This window comes from Pogona vitticeps, chromosome ZW-PAR (genome assembly GCF_051106095.1).
Source record: "Pogona vitticeps strain Pit_001003342236 chromosome ZW-PAR, PviZW2.1, whole genome shotgun sequence".
NCBI classification, from domain to species: domain Eukaryota; kingdom Metazoa; phylum Chordata; class Lepidosauria; order Squamata; family Agamidae; genus Pogona; species Pogona vitticeps.
The window spans coordinates 2,833,759-2,855,918 of NC_135800.1; the positions used below are offsets into that span (position 1 = coordinate 2,833,759).

The 22,160-nt window shown below is 42.8% G+C and overlaps 1 protein-coding gene across 2 annotated transcripts; it reads left to right on the plus strand.

Moving 5' to 3' along the window:
• The first annotated feature begins 17 nt into the window (after nucleotides 1–17).
• On the plus strand, nucleotides 18–15,548 carry GFI1B (growth factor independent 1B transcriptional repressor). 2 transcript variants are annotated; one of them, XM_078382809.1, is made up of 8 exons: nucleotides 18–72; nucleotides 1,965–4,854; nucleotides 9,886–10,026; nucleotides 11,009–11,164; nucleotides 11,980–12,233; nucleotides 13,426–13,563; nucleotides 14,305–14,470; nucleotides 14,739–15,548. In XM_078382809.1, exons 3-8 carry the CDS (start codon nucleotides 9,912–9,914, stop codon nucleotides 14,915–14,917), a joined length of 1,008 nt encoding a protein of 335 aa, XP_078238935.1. In that variant the 5' UTR covers nucleotides 18–72; nucleotides 1,965–4,854; nucleotides 9,886–9,911; the 3' UTR covers nucleotides 14,918–15,548. The 2 variants fall into 2 exon arrangements, with proteins under 2 accessions (XP_078238935.1, XP_020650458.3); XM_020794799.3 differs by lacking the exon at nucleotides 18–72 and adding an exon at nucleotides 1,044–1,209.
• The last annotated feature ends 6,612 nt before the right edge of the window (nucleotides 15,549–22,160 follow it).

Here is a 22,160-nt window from a genome sequence, read left to right on the forward strand (position 1 = left end):
AGGGGCGACTACCACGTGACCCGGCGTCGCGCTCTCTCGAAGGGGCGGAGCCTTGGTCTGGTGGTAAACAAGGTTGGAAGCGGAGGGGGGGCGGGACTAAGCAGGCGCCTGAGGAGGCTCGCCGCTTTGGAGCCACGCCCACCTCGTTGCCCCTGGCAACCGAGGCCTAGCTTAGCGTCGGGGGTTTTGGGCTCCTATCCTTAAAAATAGGATAGAGAAAATAAAGTTCTGTAGAATTTTTGCAACCAACATTCATAGTGTAGCGTAGGGTACTATAACAGAGAATAGCATATTAAATTATTTTATTCATTATATTAAAATTATAACATATATTATAATATATAAATTTATTTATTTATTTATCTATTTATCTCTACTGCCCCTCTGACCGATTGGTCATTTCTTGGTGGATTGAAACCAGGGCAGGAACGTAAAATAACACGAGCATCATCGAAAGTGAAAATTAAAATTCCATTGGAAAATAGGCGGAAATTTAAAATAAAATTTAAAATTAAGTATCCAAAGGGTAGCTTTGTCAAGCCAGCTTGCTGGGAGCTGGCAGTGGGAGGAACGCATGAAATTATGTGTGAGGGGGCCCAAAAGGATATGCCCGCTTTCAGGTGAAGGAACTCCAAAGCAAAACAGAATTTCCTGTGGTGTTTAATGATTATGTAGGGATATGAGGGGGGAAAAAGGACAGTGAAGAAAATACTGTATGTGGTTTGGGGGCATTCGCTGATATGCAATACAGGATTTTAGAGGAGAGTTATATTGATCCTAGGACTGCCAAAAAAAAGACAGATAAATGGGTCTAGATCAAAACAAGCCTGAACTCTCTCTGGATAATTAAAAAATATATAATAAATTTGAGGCCATCCGACTTTGGGCAAATCATGAGCAGAGAAGATTTCTTGGAAGAGCCAACAGTGAAGGCAGGAGGAAAAGAGGAAAAATCAAGCATGAGATAGACCGACTCAGTCAAGGAACCCACAAGTTGAAATTTGCAAAGAACTGAGGAGAATCCTCTGCTGTTGAGGGGGGCGAAATAGATTATATCTGTGAATTTTAGCCTGTCACTGTCCTGTTTATAACCTTAGAACGGCTGAGCTGGAAGGGATCCTATAGATCATCAAGTCCAGCTCTGGTCAAGGAAGGAGGCACCGTGGGGATTCGAACTCCCAACCACGGGTTCTATAACCAGACCCTAAGGTGGTAGTTGGAAATTGTAATAAATATTTATTTTTTATTGATTTAAAATATTTTTACCCCACCTTTCTCCTTTAAAAAAGATCCAAGGTGGCTTATATCATTAAAAAGACAATATTTAAAAGCTTAAAACATGCTGATACAAAAATATATGCATAGAATGGGACCCCTGTATTCATGGGGGAGCGGTTCCATGCTCCCCCCCAGGCTGAAAAAATGCTAATTTTAGGGAACACTATAATAATAGTGAAAGTAATACATAGCATGGTCTTCGTCTCCCTCTAGTGGCCAGTTCTTTAAAAATATTGATCTCTAGGATTTTTCTTTTAATATTTTCAGACCATGGATAAGAGAATCCGTGGATATTGATCCCGTAGATAAGGGGGTCCTACCAAAGACTTGCCAACATTCCTGTGGCATATTTTGGATTGCATGATAGAGTCATTTTTTTTCCTAGCTCCTAGCAATGGATATTCCAAGCAACGTTCTGTATTTTGCAGATGGAAGGACTGTTTATAAAACTCCAGGGGTGGAAAAACGTACTTTTTTTGTCATTAAAACAAAAATCATCCCTGAATCCTCCTTAGCTACGAACCTTTAACTCACTTTGTCCTCTTGAGAGGTTCGTCGGCTTTGAAACCTCACTGGAAAAAGACTTTTCATAATTAGCGGCTCATAGGTTAGGGGTTTTTCTTTGTTCAAAGCAAAAATCTGTTTTGGGACAACCTTGCCTTATCCCTGCTTTCTGCTCCACTTAGGTGAAGGCCGCCAGCCTGCCGTTCCTTCTCCACGTGGACGTGTGATTAATTCAGGATAACAACCTTCACGGCGGGATGTTATGAATTCAGGACGAACCGCATCAGCGGCCTTTGAAGGCGACTCGACAATGCGGAGTGGTCTCCACGCACCCCATAATTCCCCTCGCGTGGAATTTGATGCCAAGTTCCCCTTGAAGTTTCACCTGTGAGAGAGGGCCAGTTCACCTCCGAGAGAGAGAAAACAAGCATCTTTCTAATCTCGTCCCTCTTTGTGAATTGCAATTAATTTTTATTTCAAGTCTCGGGCGCGGGGGCTTGTCTTTCCCCCCACCCGCTGTGTTGGAAGAATGTTTATTTCATCTTCCCTAGGGAAAGACGCCCTGGAGAAAGAAAAGAGAGAGAAATTAAATTAGGATGGGCTTCAGGAAAAGAAATGGACGGAAGCAATTAGCAATATTATTTCTCTTTGACTCAATTATCATAAGATTAAATGGGAATACAGAAATTGGTTCACGAGGGGGGAGCAGGGAGAAACATTATTTTCACACGGGGGTTGCTGCTGGGAGAGACTGAGAGGGGCAAGAACTGCAAGAAAAATATATGAAAGATTTATTTTCCCCCCTCTTAATGATATCATTAACCTTGTTTCCTATTACGAGGTTTTGGCCTTTCATGATTTATTTATTGTGCTTGCTATTTGTTAGAGGGTGTGAGGAACATCGAACACTAGTACAAACCTACAGACAGCTTCTCTGGAGCACCCTAAAATTCTGGAGATTTCATTCCTATGGTTGAATGATGGCCAGTCTTAGTACAATAGGACCCCCCCCCCCCCGCAATCCACCGGATCAGTGTGTGCCGATTTAATCATCCAACCAGAATTGCCTATTTATATGCCTTTCCATGGTGTATTTACCAGAACCGGCCACTAGAGGGAGCCAGAGACCATGCCATGTATAAAGTTTGTTGTTATCCACGTTTTTCAGCATCTGCAGGTTTGGAAACAATCCTCCATATATACCATGGTCTTACTGTGTGTAATTTGGTCACCACACATTACCTTCAGGATCATTCACCCAGATCTTGGAAATCCATAAGTGCAAACAGCTAGAATTAGTTCTTTTTCCCCTGCACCAAAACACTGTTAAGTTACATTACAGGTTCTGAGTCTGAAGAAAGATCAAGCCGCCAGGATATTTTAGCGATCACTCATTCATAGACTCGCCATAAGTCAGAGCTGACTCGACAGCCTAACAACATGGACAAGGAGCAATTGCAGTTTCATCTGCTTGCCAGTAGAAGGCGCTGGAGCCATAAATTCGCCTCTAAGCCGTTTGCCACCCACCCATGCATAAAATCCAAACATTTAATTTCAACATGCCTGCAAACATGCCTTAAAAGGCCCTTTTAAAGTAACTTTTGAAAGTAACCATCAAGTCTTGCTGATTACATCCTGCAAGTGTGTCTATTTTTATTATTACTTGCGCAGTAACTTTGTAACTACCAGCTGCCATTCTTATCAACCAGAAATCACAATTATTTACATTATTTATAACTTGTTCTGCATAGTTCTGTTACATGTAACCAGTCACTTCCCAAACTATGCCCTAACCTTCATTAATCCTGAAGATCATATCATTCTGGCAAGACATAGCTGAGCACCAGTGAGTTTACAATTAGCATTTGGAGTTTTAATTACGAAACACCGTCTTCAATATTCATAATGCTCTGTGTGCTGTAGCAACCGTTCCAACATCTTTAAAAGATCCGCTCTCAAAATCTTATATCCTATATTTCCATATTGCTTTCCTATATGAGAAAGAAATGGATCACATTAGGAATATGGGTCTAAATTTTCCTGGTTTCCTTTTCCCTCCGCATCGTATCTTCCTTTATTGCCATTTATATATACTGTATATATAATGTGATACAAGGCTTATGTGGTCTTTCTTATATAAAACGGTTCTGGACTTTGGGCTTGCAATATATACAACAGAGAGACATAAATTTGTATATACGAATTTATGTCTCTCTGTTGTATATATCACGCACGCACGCACACACACACACACACACACATTTGTCTCTCTGTTGTATATATTACATAAGAGACATAAATTCATACACACACACACATATTACAAGCCCAAAGTCTAGAACCGTTTTGCTTTTATTGACTGGGGCAGCCATATGTATGTCTACAGCTAGCTAGAAATGTGGCAGATAAATAAAATAAATGTAGTTAAATTAAATTAAACTGAATTTAATTGAAATTAATTGCTCTTTTTGGGCAGGAAATTCAGCTGAGAGAATTATAGCTTCCCTAAGACAGTTTTGTACATCCACAACAATAGGAAGATAAAGAGTTTTGACACAAGGAATGACAGCTCCATAACCCTAACTTTTGTTTTTCTGCTTCACCCATTCAGGGATGTCATGTTTCCCTTTGCCACTTTGCAAAAATCAGTATCTCAAGAGAACACTCTCACCCAAAAAAAAAAAAAAGGAGGGAGACAAGAGGACACGAACTGTCACCGAACGAGTTGAAACCAGGAGGACTCAGAACTGAACCACGTGGAAAGTTCTCTTTGAGTTTTCACAAAGTCTGGCAGGTTTTGATAAGCAAATTCTACCCGGGGTTTGGCTTCTTCATTGGCTGCTCATTCGCCGCCAGATTTTGACACAAGTAATCTGATTGAAAAATCAGGGAGGGGAATGGGTGTAAAGAATACACACAGAGAGACAGAGAGAGACATACAAACCCAAGAGAAATTAAGAGAAAGAATATCTCAGATCCAGCAGACAAAGAGCGTGCGGAAAAGTAAAAAAGAAAGAAAGCTAGAAGAGAAGAAGACACTACATAGAAGAAAAGCTGAGATCTGCTAAACAGGTGATCTTTCTCCCCCATAAAATATTATTAATCATGATGCAGTAGCAGCAGAAATTAAGTTTACCATCCTATAACCACCTAATTAAATGTTCTACCGAAACGAGCTTTGAAACAGTTTAGGATGATGAGGATGACTGCGAGGTTTATCTCTCTGAGCAAAGTTGTTAAGTATTACACCAAGACAAGGAGACGTTTAAGAAATATTGGCGTTGCGATACAGGGCCGTTTTTACAAGGCGGTTTCGCTTTTTAAAAGAGATGCTAAAAAAGAATAGGGATGTGCGTGTCAGTTAGGGATGCCGTTGTTTAAAATAAAATTGTTGGCATAGGAGGTTGTGATCAATCCTTATTTTAAAGTATCCTCTTAATTGGCTGTTTGGAAAACACCAAGAGAAAACGAAGCGGGAGGGGATCTTTTGCAAGAAAGTTCTCACGTCCCACCCAATCAATCCCAAATCCAACGCTCGGAATTTGATGCAAAAGACTTTGGTTTAGAGTTAACAAATTTGGAAGGTAGGAATTTAAGATGGATTTGAGAAACGAGGGCAGCTCCGAGCCCTTCCACTCCAACGTCCACCCACTTCTGGGTACCCCCGTTTTTATGCACTTCGTCCACCAGATCCTTTCTGATCTGCATCCATATCACCCAACGATCGACCGGTTGATCCCAATCTACCTTCTGCCCACCCTGGTAAAATAACCTGTGGAACGATGGTAAGGGCTACAATCCTGCACCCCTTTTTCATTGGAGCAGATTCCTTTGAACGTGCTGGGACATGCTTTGGAGTCGACATATCTAGGAATCCTATGCACAGATATGTGTTAAAAATTATAATATTTATGGAATGATTGGAGTCCATCCATTCTTTAGGCACCAGAACAGAAACCCATATATTTCACAGTTACTTAAAAATGTAACGTTCCTGAATGCATATGTGTATCTTTAGCATAAGTAGGTATATATATGATGTTAGTTATGTATAACACTGTGGATACAATATAATTTGGGAAAATGCAAGCACAATCATCCCTAAATAAATTGAAATTCTATCACTAAATAGGCATTGTGACCTAGAAGTGATGTTTGAAAATGTGGGGAATACGTTTTAAGGTTCAAAAGCACTCCGGGTCTGATGCATTTTGACAGGTTTCCAATCACATATTCGGACCCCCTGTTTAGTGGGCAAACAGTAACGCCGCGCACGGTCTTGTTCAAAACGGTTTGTCGCTATTGTAGACCCGCACTGGAGGAAAAACACCGAATCTTAGGAACAAGGAAAAGCTCATAATAATGTTAGATCTGGAAGGATCACCAAATCCAGACCCTGTCAAGAAGGCACGATCAGGAATCGAATTCCCAATCTCTGGCTCCACAGCCAGAGTTCTAAATCCCTGAGCTATCCAGTGGTTTGTTAAGAACAATCATCATCATCTTAGAACTGCAGAACTGGAAGGGACCCTATAGATCCTCAAGTCTAGCCCCTCTTAAGGAGGCCCGGTGGGGGATTCGAACTCTGGCTCCACAGCCAGATCGCCTCAACCCCTGAGTGACCCATACGGCTCGTTATGCATTTATTGGCTATATTTTTACCCCACCTTCCCACCATTAAGCTTAAAATGGCTCCTTGATTCCTCTTTCTTATCGCAACGTCCCCATGAGGTAGGCCAGGCTGAGTGTGTGTCTGACGGACGCATGAAGATGCGAACTTCGGTCTCTCTGCTCCGGTCCGACGCTCTAACCACTGTGCATCACACCAGTTATCTTATTGTGTTGTTGGTTTTTTTGCCTCACAAAGCAGCAAACTTTAAAAAAAAACAGTAGCAAAACATGCAGGCACTCACTGCTGTTGTAACTTCAAAAGGAGAGAGAGAGAGAAAGAAGGAAAGGAAAGATAAGCATATGGAAATGATAGATAAACTGATACTCTGTCCTCGGGCAATTAGGTCGCCGTGCGCTTCCTCAGCAATGTTGGGGTTGAGCTGTTGTCTTTGCCTCTGTTTTTGACCTGGAAGTCCAGGGACTTCCACGGCTCAACGAGGACTAGAATGTTAATCTGAGGAATCCTTGGCCACTGCTCTAACCAGTAGACCCCACCGTTTGTACCCTGAGACCCTGGGATAAAATACGGCTGTTATCTCCTCCGGGTTGGGTCCCCAGATCTGATTCCATTCCTTATCGTGCGCTGGAGGATCTGATCGGCCACCGCTCATTGTGATTTGTATCGTTCTTCACATACAGACGCATAAGCTCCTGCCGCGTTCTTCAGCTTTCTCACGTTCAGGCTGAAAAGGCCACCCAGAAATGGAGAAACGGCAAATCTGGGTTGGGTAACATGAATTTCTGTATGTTTTAAAGCATTCACTCCCAGAATCCTTGGAATTTTCATTTTTTTTAAAAAGTAACTTGTCCAAACTCTAAATGGGAAGCGTTGGACACCACTAGAAACTGCAGACCGTGGGCTTTTATGGGATGATCTGAGAAACAGAGCCGGCTCTGCCGTTAGAGCGAGGGGATCTGGCACCTCGGGTAGCCCGTTTTGGACTCTCATGAAAGAGCAGCTAGGATTTTGCTACACCCTCGACTGCCCTAAAGACAGCCTCCTTTGAGCCCATCGCGAGAAGGCAAGATTCTCTGGAAAAAAAACATCAGACTGGGAAAGGCAGTAGGAAAGGAGGAAGACTCCATAACACGAGATGGAGTGACTTCCGAAAAGAAGCCACAGACTTCAGTTTACAAGAGCTGTCCTGGGCAGTTGAAAACAGTACGTTTTGGAGATGGCTCATTCATGGGGTCCCCATAAGTTGGACTTGATGGCACATAAGAACGAGTTTTTTTAACAATTTGTTATTTTATTTTTGTTACCTGGGAGGGCGGCTGAAATTGACAAGCTCAAAGGATATCCAGATCGTTCAAAAGGATCACAAATTTTGACTAGGAACGTTTAAAAAATCATCACATTTCACCCTCTTCCACATTTTATTTTATTAATTCAAGTCCTTCTGTTCCCAAATATGTATTATTATTATTTTTCAAAAGTGGAGGAATTCATCAAAAACGAATATGAACATTTTCACTCCTCAAATTCCACTGGGACCTCGATTTTCAGCATTAAGAGAACGGTGCTGAATTTCCTCGCCTGCCCTTTGGATATTTAAAATAAGTAGGTCTTCAGAACCAGGAACCTTAAATCAACCAAAGATCTGACTTTGAATCCACAGGATTCAGATTTTTTTTTTTTAAAGCAGGCCTCTTCGCCTCTATGGACAAAATCTGTTGGTTTGGATTCCTTCAACCTTCAAATTGCTATCCTCTTCAGCTCTTTCCGTTCTAAATATCAGTCCATTTGCAAACTTAGAGGGCAAAATCTTATTTTAAAAAAAGCAAATTTATCTTCCATTTATAGTTTCAATCAGGAAGGGAAAAGTAGAGAATCTTAAGCCTCAAGAGGTAGAACTGAGTTCACATTTTTTTTCCAGAACTGCTCCTAGCAAAATTTGTTTTTACTGTTACTGCATTGAGCAATTGTTACAGAAAATGCAAACGATCATGCAAATAAGCAAGGTTTTATTGCCGTCTAGGGCATTTGGCTAAACTCTTTCCATGGATTGTGTGTTACTGTCAAGGAATACGTTTCGGTGGGTGGAAGTAAAGTGAAAAACTAGCTGTAAGAAATAAAGGGGGGGGTGGAATCACTTTTCAGGGTTTCTGTGCTGTTTTCTGCTCTGCTTTCTTGTTATATCAAAAGTCGGAAAGATCAGGGTCGATTTGGGTCAAGATCAGTCTCATGGGACATTATTGCAATCTATCAGTTCTGCGCCCTGAACAACATCTGTCCAGATAATTCCCCCAGTAATTTAGAATCTGCCTTTAAAAAGAACTTTAAAGGCCAGCCCTCCTGGGGCTGATGAGAGTTGGAATCCAATGCCATGCTTTGAGGATCATCATAATTTATGCTCTGTCCGTCAGAGGCATTAACGGTGCTTTACACCACAGAAGAGATCTCTGCCCCAAGGAGTTTACAAACCAAATAGGGAACAGGGCGGGGAAGATAAAAGAAGACGGGGGAAAAGTGGATGTCAGTGTTTAAAAGGGAGCGTGTGTGTAAGCGGAAGAGGGCAGGTCTCTGCCTCGAGGAGCCTACAATGCACAATTCAACAGTCCAGAGGCTTTTAATTGTTTAGGGCACTGCATGCAAAACTTACCTTTTTAGCCATGCTGGCTAAACCTTTTGGTGATTGTAGTCTCAATCATTGAGAGACCACGTTTTCTTCCTTTATAGGAAGACACAGGAACCGTTTATTTACGGCACCAATTTATTTTCTGTGGCCGGGTTCTGAAATTCTGGTGAAATTTATTTGGCTGCCTTCCAGAAGTATTCACAGGAGAATAGCTTCAAGTTCCCCAGAGAGTCCACCCCTTTTTCATTAACTACTACTTAACGTCTTGGTAACTCATTCTGAGACATTTGTAGGAGAAAGATTTTAAACATGTCCTTACAGTACTTCCAGTTGTGAACAGATCAATGGCGAACTAACACATGATATGACCTCAACGGACTGAAGAGAGGGGAAAGAGAGATAGAGATTCACAGAGGAGAACAGCTACAGGTTCCCCAGACAGTCCATCCCTTTCTCCTTAAGCGGCATTTAAAGTCTCGATAACTCGCTCTGAGACATTTGCAAGAGAAGAAACAAAAATCTTTTGTTACTTACAGTTGAACTTGAACTTGAACTTGAATTTATTGTATGGTCAAAGACCCAAAAATACAAGGATAAAAACATTACATAAAGTATACAATAAATTCAAGTTCAATACTTACAGTTGTTAATGGATCAACAGCAAACTTGCAAACCCAAGCTGACTTGAACAGTCTAAAGAGAGGGGCAAAGAGGGGTGGGGCTCTCTTTAAATTCAGAGGTGGGAAGCAATGATTGGTTAGTGCCGGATAGAATGATAGGCACCTCAGCCCCACCCACAAGAGTCAGCATGCGAGACTGTAAAACTTACGGATAACTTTGTTCCCCTCTCTAGATCTCTGATGACAGAGTGAGAAGGACATGCCTCGGTCTTTCCTGGTTAAGAGTAAGAAGGCCAACCAGCCCCGTGTTGTGGACGACGGCTTCCTGGTGCCGAAATGGGATCCGGAGGAAATGGCGCCCCCCTGCTCTGGTGGTAGGTCAGGAGATTCTGCTAAGAGTGGGGCAGAAGCCATTGTAGAACCGTTAACCAACAACGTGGATCCTTGGGATTTTTGCAGCCCCGTTGGTGAAGACTAGGTTCCGTGATACTGGCCTTACGTGGGTGGGTGGAAGCATGCACACCCCTCAGGGTAGGTGGGTTCACACCTTTTTCGGCAGGTTCGCACCTTTCCAAAAGCAAAATTTTGCATCCTCTAAATTTTGCCACGCTGAGCCAAATCCCCAGCTGCCTGGCCTTAGTCACACCTCTGAATGGTAGTGAGGCTGCAAACCTTTTCCAAACATGGATGATGGGCATTGTGGTCTAATATAAGCTGGAGGATGTTTAGGACAGGAAGACTGGGCTATGGCGGCTGCCCCTTTGAAAGAAAATAAAGCGAAAATAAAGGCTGTTTCAAACTAAATATTTGTATTGATATTTGTTCGCGTTTTTGCACCGATGGGACTGGAATTCTGCATCAAAGCAATGTGCTTCCTGTCTCTGTACTGGACATTATTAACCCCGTCAGACTTATTCATTTTTTGTTCCGCTTTGCACCAGAGCCATAGCGCTACAGCGCTTCCCTAGCATTTCAGCATTGGTAAACTTTGGCTGAAATCCTGTTGCTCAGTGTGGTAAGTGACACTACACCAAGCCAAGCCTCATGGGGGTTTGGATGACTCAAGTTGTCCGTAAGTTCTATGGATTCAAATGGGTCTTCTCTAGTTGACACTTACTTTATCGTAGCACATTCCGATTCCATTAGGCCCATTCGAATCAGTGGAACTTAGGAGTTGGTTCATAAAACCCCCATGGATTCAGTGGGTCTAGTGTGAGTTACTAGTCTGAGCAACAGGATTTCAGCCATGAAAGAGGAGACACTGATACAGTATAGCCTAGAAAAGCACATGTCTATTCTAGTTGATTCTTCCCAGCCAAATTTAAGTTAAAACATTGTGCTATTCTAATATTGCAGTGATGACGGACATCGTTCCTGACGAGACCAAAGCATTAAACCCCGGTTACCCACAATGCTTTGCTCCCAGTGAAAAGAATGATCTGCACCGTGTCAAAGAGGATGGTTTCCAAGCCAAGCCGATGGACCGGACAGCATCAGGGCCTCCAACTCCAGGTAAGAAACATTAGGCTACAAAAGCTTAGTTATAGAACAGGCTGGGTCAACCTACACGGCAGGATGAGGAGAGGATGATGGTAAAGGCCTAACGACAGAGCAGAGCAGATCCCATTGCTTCACGGGCGGAACGCCACTTCTGGCGCTCCCCAGACGAAAAATAAACACTTGCCTCCTCGCAAAGGGAAAACTAGCCCTTCAGGAAGGGAAGTTCTAATCTTGATGGACTAGATTTCTATTGGCAGGGAATTGCGAAGACTGGAGAAAGCTTTAAAAAAAAGTGATCTGCCATTCGTGGGATAAAATTATATTGTCTAGGTGTCCTGTCCCGACAATGAACACACTTGGGACATTTTGTCATTTTGCCAGCAGGATGTAGGGAGTCAGAGCACAGAACTAGAACGCAGAAGGCCCAGATTCAAGTGCTGCAGAGCTATGACATGTAGGGACCATTCCTTTTTTCCCCCCAGCCTGGCCAACCTCGTAGGGCTATTAAGAGGAGAGAGCCAACAGGAAGGAGTGCCCATGTAAATTACTTTTTTTGCCCTTACTCCAAAGAATTTTATGTTATAGATCAAACTATGTTCAAGTTATATTATATAAAAATCCAAAATAAAATAAAAAGTATACCAGTTTAGGCTGGAGATGAGAGAAACACCATTACCATCAGCCTTACCAATATTTCCTACGCTGTAGGAGAGCGACAGATCAATATTATTTCTAACAAGGTAGTTAAAATGGTGCATTGCAAACAGTGAGATCATCATTTTTTCTCTCTCTCTCTTAATTAAAAATCTTCTCTTCTTTCTTATCAGAACTACCCGTCCCGGCACCAAAATCTCAAAACTGCAGCCCTGCGGGAAATGTTCCCAATTTCTATAAATCCAATTTCACTTGGGATACGTTACACTCTCCATACAGCTACCGGCCAGTAACATCTGCCTTTCTAGAACATTCTCTTCACTTGTATGGAAATCCCCCACACCTGCTGGCTTCCGAATCGCCGCTAGATTACAGCATGCGATTCTCACCGGACATGGAGACATACTGCTGCGTAATATGTAACAAAGTGAGCGATCAGGGGCATGGAAATAACTCATTTTGCATCACTGTTTATAAAGGCTTGCACCTCCGTTTTGAAGTACTATAGGACCCCTATATCAATGGTTTCACTTATCCACTGTGTGAAAATATTAAAAATATTAAAAGAAAAAAACCTAGAAATATGTATTTTCATGATGTATTTACCAGAACTGGCCTCTAGAGGGAGGTGAGACCAAGTTATATACGTATTATTTTTGTTTGAGAATATATAGTGTGGTTTCTGTTTCCCTCTAGTGACCAGCTCTGGTGTTACATTGTGAAAATGTGTATTTCTGATTTTTACATTTCTTTTACCATGCTATGTATAATGTTTGCTATTATCCACAGTTTTCAGCATCCACAGGAGGATCTTGGAACCAATCCCCCCCTCCAGATACAGGGGTCCTACTGTAATTAAGAAATATGTCTTAGGGTCAAAGTGGACATCACGGAAAATGTGTAGTTCTTGGGACTGATTCATTTTTCTTCTCATAATGTGATTTACAGAGAGATGCATGACTCAGAAGTCAGGTTTGGAAATTAAGCCCGTGTTTACCTTCCAATGACCAATCACAGAACAAAGTATGCTGGAATGCTAGATATGGAGTGAAGCAATGCATGAGCTATGACAAGTAGACCTAACTCACCAGTTGACCTAGCACCTCTTCTACATACGTGCTAATCTCGTTGTCCAGTTTGACCCTAAAGTAATACTATAATTACAATATAAATACTGTAGGAATAGCTTTACTGTAACAGCATGCATAGTTTCAGTTCCTATATAAAGAAAGAAAGATATGCAGTCTCACTAGGTTTGTTCTTTGTTTCCTTGTGTTTCATAGCTTTCTAATGTTTTGAAAATAACTAACTTTTTCAGTAACTAACTTTCAAGTAACTGTTTCTTCTGAGTAACAAAAAAAGAATAGATTTGTTTTTGAACAATCGCCGTTACAACGGTAAACAAATATTCGTTGGCCTTTTGGAACTGTTATTGCTTACTAATTACTTTACAAAAGTAACTTTTCCAATCTCCGTGCGAGGCAAATGCTTGTAGGTTTTTGATACCTTACTCGGTTCCCTTCACTTCTAGCTGTATTTCTCTGTTTTAAAATGGGAAAGCAGTAGGAAGAACTGTGTCAGAAAACAGGAAGAATCACCATTTTTGTTCCCTTTCCCAGATATTTTCCACCCCTCACGGTCTGGAAGTCCACGTCCGAAGGTCACACAGCGGGACACGGCCCTTTGCATGTGGGACCTGCGGTAAAACCTTCGGGCACGCCGTGAGCTTGGAACAACATACCAACATTCACTCTCAGGTAAGCCAAAGAAAATACTAGATTCGCACTCACAGCTGCAAATAATTTGTTCCCTTTTTGAACTCTTGACCTTCCGGTCCGCAATCAGCCTCCATGGCCACCGTCTTTGTACGGCCTTAGGAAAGGTCTCCCTGTTGGCCATTGTTCATTCTCAACATTTCGTATTTCTCGCTCGTCCGAGGTGCTTTATTGAGGAAAGACGCCTTCCGACCATTTCAAATTAAACACAAAGAACGAAAACCACAGCAAAAATTCGGCGTGGACCATGAAAAAAATACTAAAATTCAATATACGATTCTGTTCGACCATTGACCGGAATAAAATAAAACTTCTGTCGTTCTGGGAAAACCTCACTGGAGATTAAAAATTGACTTGACTGACTGACATGGACACGTTTTCTCCTTGTTTTTTCCTGAGTGAGTTTTCAACAGCAAAGAGACCCAACCCTCCATGTGTGTCAGAAACAAATTTCAAGTTTGTTCTCAACTTCCCATTCTCTCACGCTGTCGGAGATCAATAACGTTCTTGAAAGCTGGTGTATTAGGAATACAATAAATAACGGGCATGGATCTCCACCATCCCACATATACAAATCTATCCTGTACCAGGATACCCCAAATTCGTATCCATTTGCTCAAAGCGAAGACAAGCGGAGAGTTAGATGTAAATCTGTTTTTATTGTTGTTTCTTGTCATTCAATAACTGGTCTGACCTTCTGTCTCTCTGGTATCCCCTCCGCAGGAGAAAAGCTTTGAGTGCAAAATGTGTGGGAAGGCTTTCAAGCGCTCTTCCACGCTGTCCACGCACCTCTTGATCCACTCGGACACGCGGCCTTACCCCTGCCAGTATTGCGGGAAGCGCTTCCATCAGAAGTCAGATATGAAGAAGCACACGTACATCCACACAGGTGAGGACAACTGCAGTCTGGATACGGCCACTGCACACGCGCATGTATCTGTTGCACCGGTTGCATGGGTGTGCGATAGACAAGAGGCCGATGCTTGGGTTGGTTTCCAAAATCCCCGTTTTTTGCCCCCCGATGGTTGCATGACCACCTTCCAGCTTCTACTCTGTACGGTAGGCTATTGAGCGGTGGTTTCTCCTAACCACCGAGAGGCTAGCCCATAGAGGGACATCATATTGGTTCTTAACTTTTCCCTGTCCTTCCGTCGCAGGAGAGAAGCCGCACAAATGCCAGATTTGTGGCAAAGCCTTCAGCCAGAGCTCCAACCTCATCACGCACAGCCGCAAGCACACGGGGTTCAAGCCGTTCAGCTGTGACCTCTGCGGGAAAGGGTTCCAACGGAAGGTGGATCTGCGCCGTCATCGGGAAAGCCAGCACACCCTTAAGTGAGGAAAGAAGCAGGCTCGGCCTCGGAGTTCCACCGTGGCGGGGTTAGCAACCTGCGGCCTGTGGGCCAAGTCCTGCCCAAATCCTTGGCCCAATTCACAAAGCCCCACCCCCCTTTTGCTAGGCTCCACCTCCGCCCACTCTAACCACACCCACTGAATTGGGCGGGTTTTGATAGAGAAAAAGGTCCCACCATTTCCGAGCGAAGGGCAGAGAGATCTTTACCCTTTTAAGAAACTCTTACCTAACATCTCCGTGAGGCTGTTAGCTTCATATCAATCTTCCTCGTTTAGAGGCTAAGGGACAGATTAAATACTGGCCAATATTTTAACAACATAAAGAGCTGTTTTGTAGACCAGGACACACCATCTACCTGTCTTAAGAGCCGTCACATAATATCAAACGCTGAGCGATGGCATCTTCCCTATAGGTTTTTTTTATTTTTCTCGGATTGATTGTCTTCAGAACCGCCCCTGCCTTTAGACAGAGTTAAGGCAACGGCTTCAGACATCAGCACCAACCCTTCTCGTCTGCTATTTCCAAAGAAACAACAACAGTTGTAAATATGTATTTATGCTTGCAATCATGTCTATATGCACATTGTTTCCCAATAAACAAAGGCAATCAGAATGTCTGCAGATGGTTGGTATCTGGCAACAAAGTCGCCGAAGTGCTTATTTACAGATTATTTCTTACTAACCTGCCACAATCTACGTATTTTACGTAATATAATAGTAGCCTTAGAACTGCAGGGCTGAAAAAGGCTATGGATCACCTGTTCTAGCCCCTGTGATGTCATGTGCAAATATTTGCCATCTTATAGCTCTCTCTTATGTCTGAGGAAGGGGCTTTTATCCCTGAATGCTCACATCAAAATTGAACAATTAGCCTTTAAGGAGCCAGATGTTGCCTTTTTTTTTTCAGTTGGATTCTGTTTGCCTTGAGCTAATCTGTTTTGACATATGACTGTCACACCCATATCTCTAAAATATTCCTATGGTTTCATGCTACGGAATATGGCTCATCTCACACCATAGGGTCCTAAACCCTATTAAATAATTGGCGCTGACGCAGAGGGTTCTTCTAGGTAGCTAATCCATGGGCAAACCAATATATATATTCGTTTCAGAATTACAATGGCTAGCACAATTGTAATTTACAAAGCCCCTTGAAGTGGTATAGTCCAGGACATTAAGTGTTCCAAAATGGGGTTAGGACAGCACATCATCTAAAAAATTGCTTTTTGATCCTCATCAGTGTCATTGTGTTACTATTCCCACCCTGGGAAAGGTTTGGATTCATGTTGAAAATTATTCTGTTAAAAAAATAATAATCTTGCAATACATGGCTAAGCCAAAACAAGGAAATTTCTTAAACTTTACCTGCAAACCAGGAAAAAAAAAAGGCTAATCGGACAGCTGGCTTCCCTTCTGTTCTCAGGAACAAATGATCTGGTGTTCTAGGACATTTCCATGACTATCAGTGATTTACATGAGGGAGTGAAGAGATTATACCCTGCTTTTCAACCTGTGTCTTCCCAAAATATTTCTTCCTACTTCCTTTTTCGTCTCCGGCTACTCGTACCGTTCTACTCGCTGCACGAACTGTGTGCAAAATTCTGGGGTCCGGCAGAGATCAAAGCAGAAACCATTTTCATTTTAGAACACTCAAGTATCTAGTCCTCGTGGAGATCACAGAATCTGGGAATGATGGAGATGGAAGGGGGGGGTCTCTAAGGCCATCAAATTCAACCTCCCTGGCTCAAGGCAGGAATCAAAATCAAAGGAGATCGGAGAGAAGGTGGTCCAACTTCCTCTTTAAGATCTGAGAGCTTAATAAAATTCAATTCCCAAAATCACAGGAAAATTTCCGTCCAATTTATGCGCTTTCTTTTGGTGTGTGTGTATTGACTGGTTGTAATGTGTGTGTTTTTTAAGTACAATGTTCTGCATCTACTATATATCTTATAGAACTGCTAAATTCATTCAACAAGGCATGGAAAGATGAAATTCATTGGCTGTTTCACAAGTTTTCAAGTTAACCTCGCAACGTGATACTACTTTGAGAATGCTTATTTTATATTACTATTATGTTATGCTTTTCTGACTGTTTATATTTACTTACATGAGATGCCGAAATACTATGTTTAAGACTGATTTAATCTATGCACTTGTGTACAGCCTGGATGGGCCATCAAGTCCTAAAATGTCCAGTATTTTGCAATGTGGGCTCTGTTTTAAGGTTTAAATAGAATCTTTTAATGACCTTAAGCTGCCTTTGAATACCCATTGTTTAGCTTTAAATATTGTCTTTCAAGGAGGTAAGCCGCCTGGGGCCCTTGTTAAGGAGACAGGCGGGTACAAATAACTTAAATAAATAAATAAAAATAATTTTTCCCTCCTAGCGCCTTACAATCCATACTTTTATAATTTTCCAAGGGAGCGAAGAACTTTTCCCCTCTTGCAATCAGTCCAAGATTGGAGGGCTAAAAATAAATGGAAAGCACAAACACACAACCCCCCCCCCTTTCTTGGCAGAGTATTGCAAACATTACTTTGCATGCGCCTTCATTTGGTAACCAAAACAGTCCAAATATTAGCCCCCTCTTCTCTCTCAAACAGAGGGAAAGAAGGTGTCGAGCAGGTTTGTGGCAAGCTCAGACAATCCGCTCCTCTGTTCCCCAAACTTTGTTGAGATTTTGGCGCTAAGGTGAGTTCTTGATTGACAGCTCGGTGACTAGGATATGGCAGCAACTGGTCAGAGGGAATTGAGGGCTGTTGGCAGCGGTGGGATTAATATTTGCATATCGAGAGCAGGTGCTGCCTTCCTGCAAAAGTGAGCTGACCCCAGTCCCTGGAGGATAAAACTAAAATAAAATAATATGCACATTGTCCTCGTTCTCCGACATTCTGTTAGCCCCAATGGACTACCGGATGCTTCTGGGAAGCTTGCAAGCACGCCAAGGCCACCAAACAAAGCCGAGGAAGGCTAGGGTCAATGGAATATTTTAAATAAATAAATAAAATAAATACAGCAAAAAGAAGCAGAATCATGCCTGTCCTCTGAAGGTCACTCAAAAAAAAAAAAAAAGTGAGGAAGCAAGGGTGAAAATCATCAATCAATACGTGCTTCGGAAAGGGAGGAAATAGATACCAGGAGAACAATCAATGCGTTTCGGGAGAGAAAGTGGGTGGAATAAAATATAAACCTATTAAAAAATGGAGCCTAGCCCCAAAGTGAATGGGTGAACGAATAGGTTTAAGAGGAATGAATTAATGGAACGCAATGTAGAAGTGTTTTCAGTTTGGTTCATGTTGTTTTTGATATAATATTTTCGTTGTAAAATGAAGATCATCAGTAAATTCAGGAGCCTTTCGTTGTCATGTTGGTATGGGTCAAGGTTTGGATAAATGGCAATGCTTGATTCTCTCCCCCCCCCACCCAAAGCTTGCAGGCAAAGGGAGATGATGGAAACGAGAGCCTTAAAATCTGAAGCAGAAGACAACTTTGGCTGGACTTATCAGGCGTTGCCAGCTGCTAACCGTCGGACTGCGAAACAGGCTTGTTTAGGGAGGGGGAACCAGCTCACAAAGTGAGATAGGTCAAACCCTGGCCTTATCAGAGCCGGGTCTGAACACAGAGATCCTAAATGGATCTTCCTTCCCAGTCCACAACCGACAGATCGGTCGCTGGGAAAGGAGGGGGGCAGGAAGAGGACAACCGAGATGCCCGCCATGGTTCGGAGCCCTTCGTACAGAGATCTGAACGACAGGGCGCAACTTTGTACATCTGGCGCGTTTGAACAAGATGGTTCCAATGCATGCAGACATCGAGATTTTTCTTGATACTCAACAGAAATCTGTCTTTCTGTTGCCTGAATCCATTATGATGTGTCCTGCCCTCTGCAATGATCGATAAACAGATCCTGCCCCTCCTCTGACCTTCCAGGTCTTTGAAAAGGGTTCTCCTCTCTCCCCTACATTTTCTTTTCTCAAACCTGCCCAATTCTTCCCATCTATCCTCCTAAGACTTGGTTACCAGCCCCTTGATCCTCCTTCTTGCCCTCCTCTGAACTTATTCCAGTTGGCCGCCATCCTTCTTAACGTGCAGTATCCAGAACCGGACACAAAAACTCAATATGAGATCATGTTTGAAGATCTATAGCCGGAGGACTCATTGACCTTCCAGACCTTGTTCAACCACACGCCCCATCATTCTTTACTGTTGGATTGCATAGTTTATAGAGTACTTCAGAGTAGCAAACTCTCCCTGCAACACCACGATACAGTATATAAAAAAGCAAATTATGCCTATATTGCAGGTTGAGACGCAGCGCCCTGCTAAGCTAGATGAGAACACCTTTCAGACTGAGGACCGTCAACTGGAAATCAGTATGGGCAGGCAAGAGGCTGAGCTAATCCATATGCATGGATGAAGGGGGTGGGTGGGCATCTTCCAAACAGATTCCCAGAATCCTTTGCAGCACAGAGCGGTTCAGTTGACATCAAAACTGCTCGCCATAGATGATTCTCTCTCTCTCCCCCCCCCCCGCCCTTTTCCTGGTTATTTCGAAAACGGGATGGCTTATCTCCTCTCCTAATTTTTTGAGTTCTGCTAGCGTCTTGGGCTGTAGTGCGGAACATCTGACTCTTTCCTTTCTGGTCCATGCAAAATATCTGTTGGGAACAGGAAGCTTAAGGGGGAAAAAAAACAGCCACCACCAAGAACAGGATCCTGCAGAACCACAACTTAATAAAGCTATTTCTCAAAGAGTTGTATCCCACAGCATCCGGTTGAGCTCAGAAATATATACGATGTATTATATAGAAATACTCCCCTAATAAATAAATACTGTCTATTTTAAATTCTAGCCGTTTTGGGACTTGTTATATATATGGTTATGAAGAAGCTGTTTTGTTGGTTTTGTGCATGGACTCAATGTTTCAATGGCCTTTGGCTAAAATTTGAGTAAAAATTCATAAATAACCTTGGATCCTCAAGTCCAGCCCCCATTAAAGAGGCACTGGGGGGGATTCGAATTCCCAGCCTTTGGCTCCACAGCCAGAGACCTCAACCTTCAGCTCTCCAACAGGATGAAACACCTCTTTGTAAAGGAAAAAAATGACACACACTTTTTAATTAAAAAAATTGAGTCCCCTGGCACCTTTAATGCTAATTTTTTCATCTGAAATTTCATACAACTTGTCCCACATTTTAGATGATGTGCTGGTGAAGGAGTCTCCCCCCACCCCTGAACCCAAACCCTGGTCTCTGCGCTGAACTCCTCAGAAATGAAACCTTTCTGAACGCCCATCGTGAGCGGGGAAAAAAAATAACAAAAAAGGAGGGCTTTTTTTAAAAAACGGTTTTATCACAGCTCAGCACCTGCCTTGGTTATTCTATGCCTCCCCCTTCCTTCGTGATTCAGCAAAATCTTCCCCGAGGAGGAGAAAGACAAAAAAATGACAAGTCCCATTTGGAGCAAATCACTAAGTCAGATTACGGCCGTCCGACAGGAAGAAAACGGCAATGCAGGACAGTGCGATAAGGCGGCCGGAGTGGTCACACCGTGCCATGACTAATGAAGCTTATTAATAAACACTGGTCTGTGTCTCGCACCCAAGCCCCACCTCCGAAGAGAGAGAGGGAGGACGTTTTGGGACAAGGCTTTTATACGGACAGCCAGTCACTGAGAGAAATTCTTTAATAGGCATAATAAAAATGCTTGCTGTGGTTTCGGAAGCATATTTCTTTTGTTGAAGAGCACCTCCTGGTGTATGCAAAGTCAAAATAAGTTTCGTGTCCCATCATTCTCACAACTAAGGGTGAGACTGCCTTGGAAAGCCAATTCGCAGCCTGTATAAATCAGAAAAATAATGGATCCTTCAGCACATGGCTTTGCAGTGAGTTCGAGGCACATGATATTTTACAATATTTAGATGCAGTCCTCCCTTAGCCGTGGTCAGATCACAGATCTCATTTGCACCCACAAACTCCACCACGGAAATCATGCGTTCTTCAGTGAGCAGCTTTGAATAGGTGCAAAAACTGGGTTACGAGGCACGGATCCTCATGGATCCACATGATTTTTCTGCAATATCCTCTCCAAAGCAGGGTCCATCCATAGGTCCCCCCCCACCTGCACCCACGGGCTGCAACACAGAAATCAGGGGTCCTTCAGCGCACAGCTATGTTGTGGTGCAAAAACAGGAGACGAAGCCACAAATCCTCATGGATCCACATGGTTTGCACATAATAGCAAACCACTGCCAAATAGTAGACCCCATTTGTACACACACACACTACAATGCACAAATTATGGGTCCCTCAGTGGGAGAAATGGGAGGGATCCTCGTGGTTTTTATGAGGAAATCCATCTCGCCACGAACTTGGGGACTTTTCGTCTAAGAGCAACTTTCTTGGTGAAATCCATCTTGCCACAAACTTTTCATCTTTCCCGGCAAATTCCATCTTGCCACCAACTTTTGGATTTTTGTGTGTAAGGGCAACTTTCCCGTGAAATCCATCTTGCCACGAACTTTTGGACTTTCCAGTTCTTCGCTCCGCTACAAGCCTGACAAAGTGGTCTTGGGCCACAAAAGTCCGTCTACTGTACAGTGATTTGTTGTAGTGTTCTTTTAAAAGCGTCACCTATTCTTGCATTTTTGTTTTGTTTGAAAGAAACAAAGAAGCAAGCAACAGCAAAAGACCAGAACCAGGTGGCACTTTAAAACCTATTATATTTGAATGAGTTTTTGATCAAGTGATCAATATTGATCAATATTTGACCAAGTCTACGTGGTTGAAGTCCACGAACATCTACCGTGCGTTTTTGGGGATCCAGTCCATCCCAAAGAAGTGCCATTGATCCCTGAAAGCGGACATAACAATATAACACTTAATCTTTAAAATGCCACAAGGTTTGGGGGGGGGGTCTTTTAAAATAAATGTTTAGTATTTGTTCTTTTGTAGATTTTGCTTTTATTATAAGAGTTTTGGAAGGGAGGGGTGTGGGAAGTATGTATAAACCAAAAACTACTCAATGCGAATTGGCACAAGCCTTTTGTTTTGGGTGTGTGAGGAGGGGGGAGTCTGTCTCCCATTCCTCCCACCCGCTACAAGAATGATGGGGTCTGGAATCCTTTTTCCAAAGGAAGGGCGGAACGTTTTTCCCTCCGCCCGGAACCTTGGCGACCGGGTCAGCGTTGCAGCGTGCGTGGGGGAACCTTTACAGCGACGGACCGCC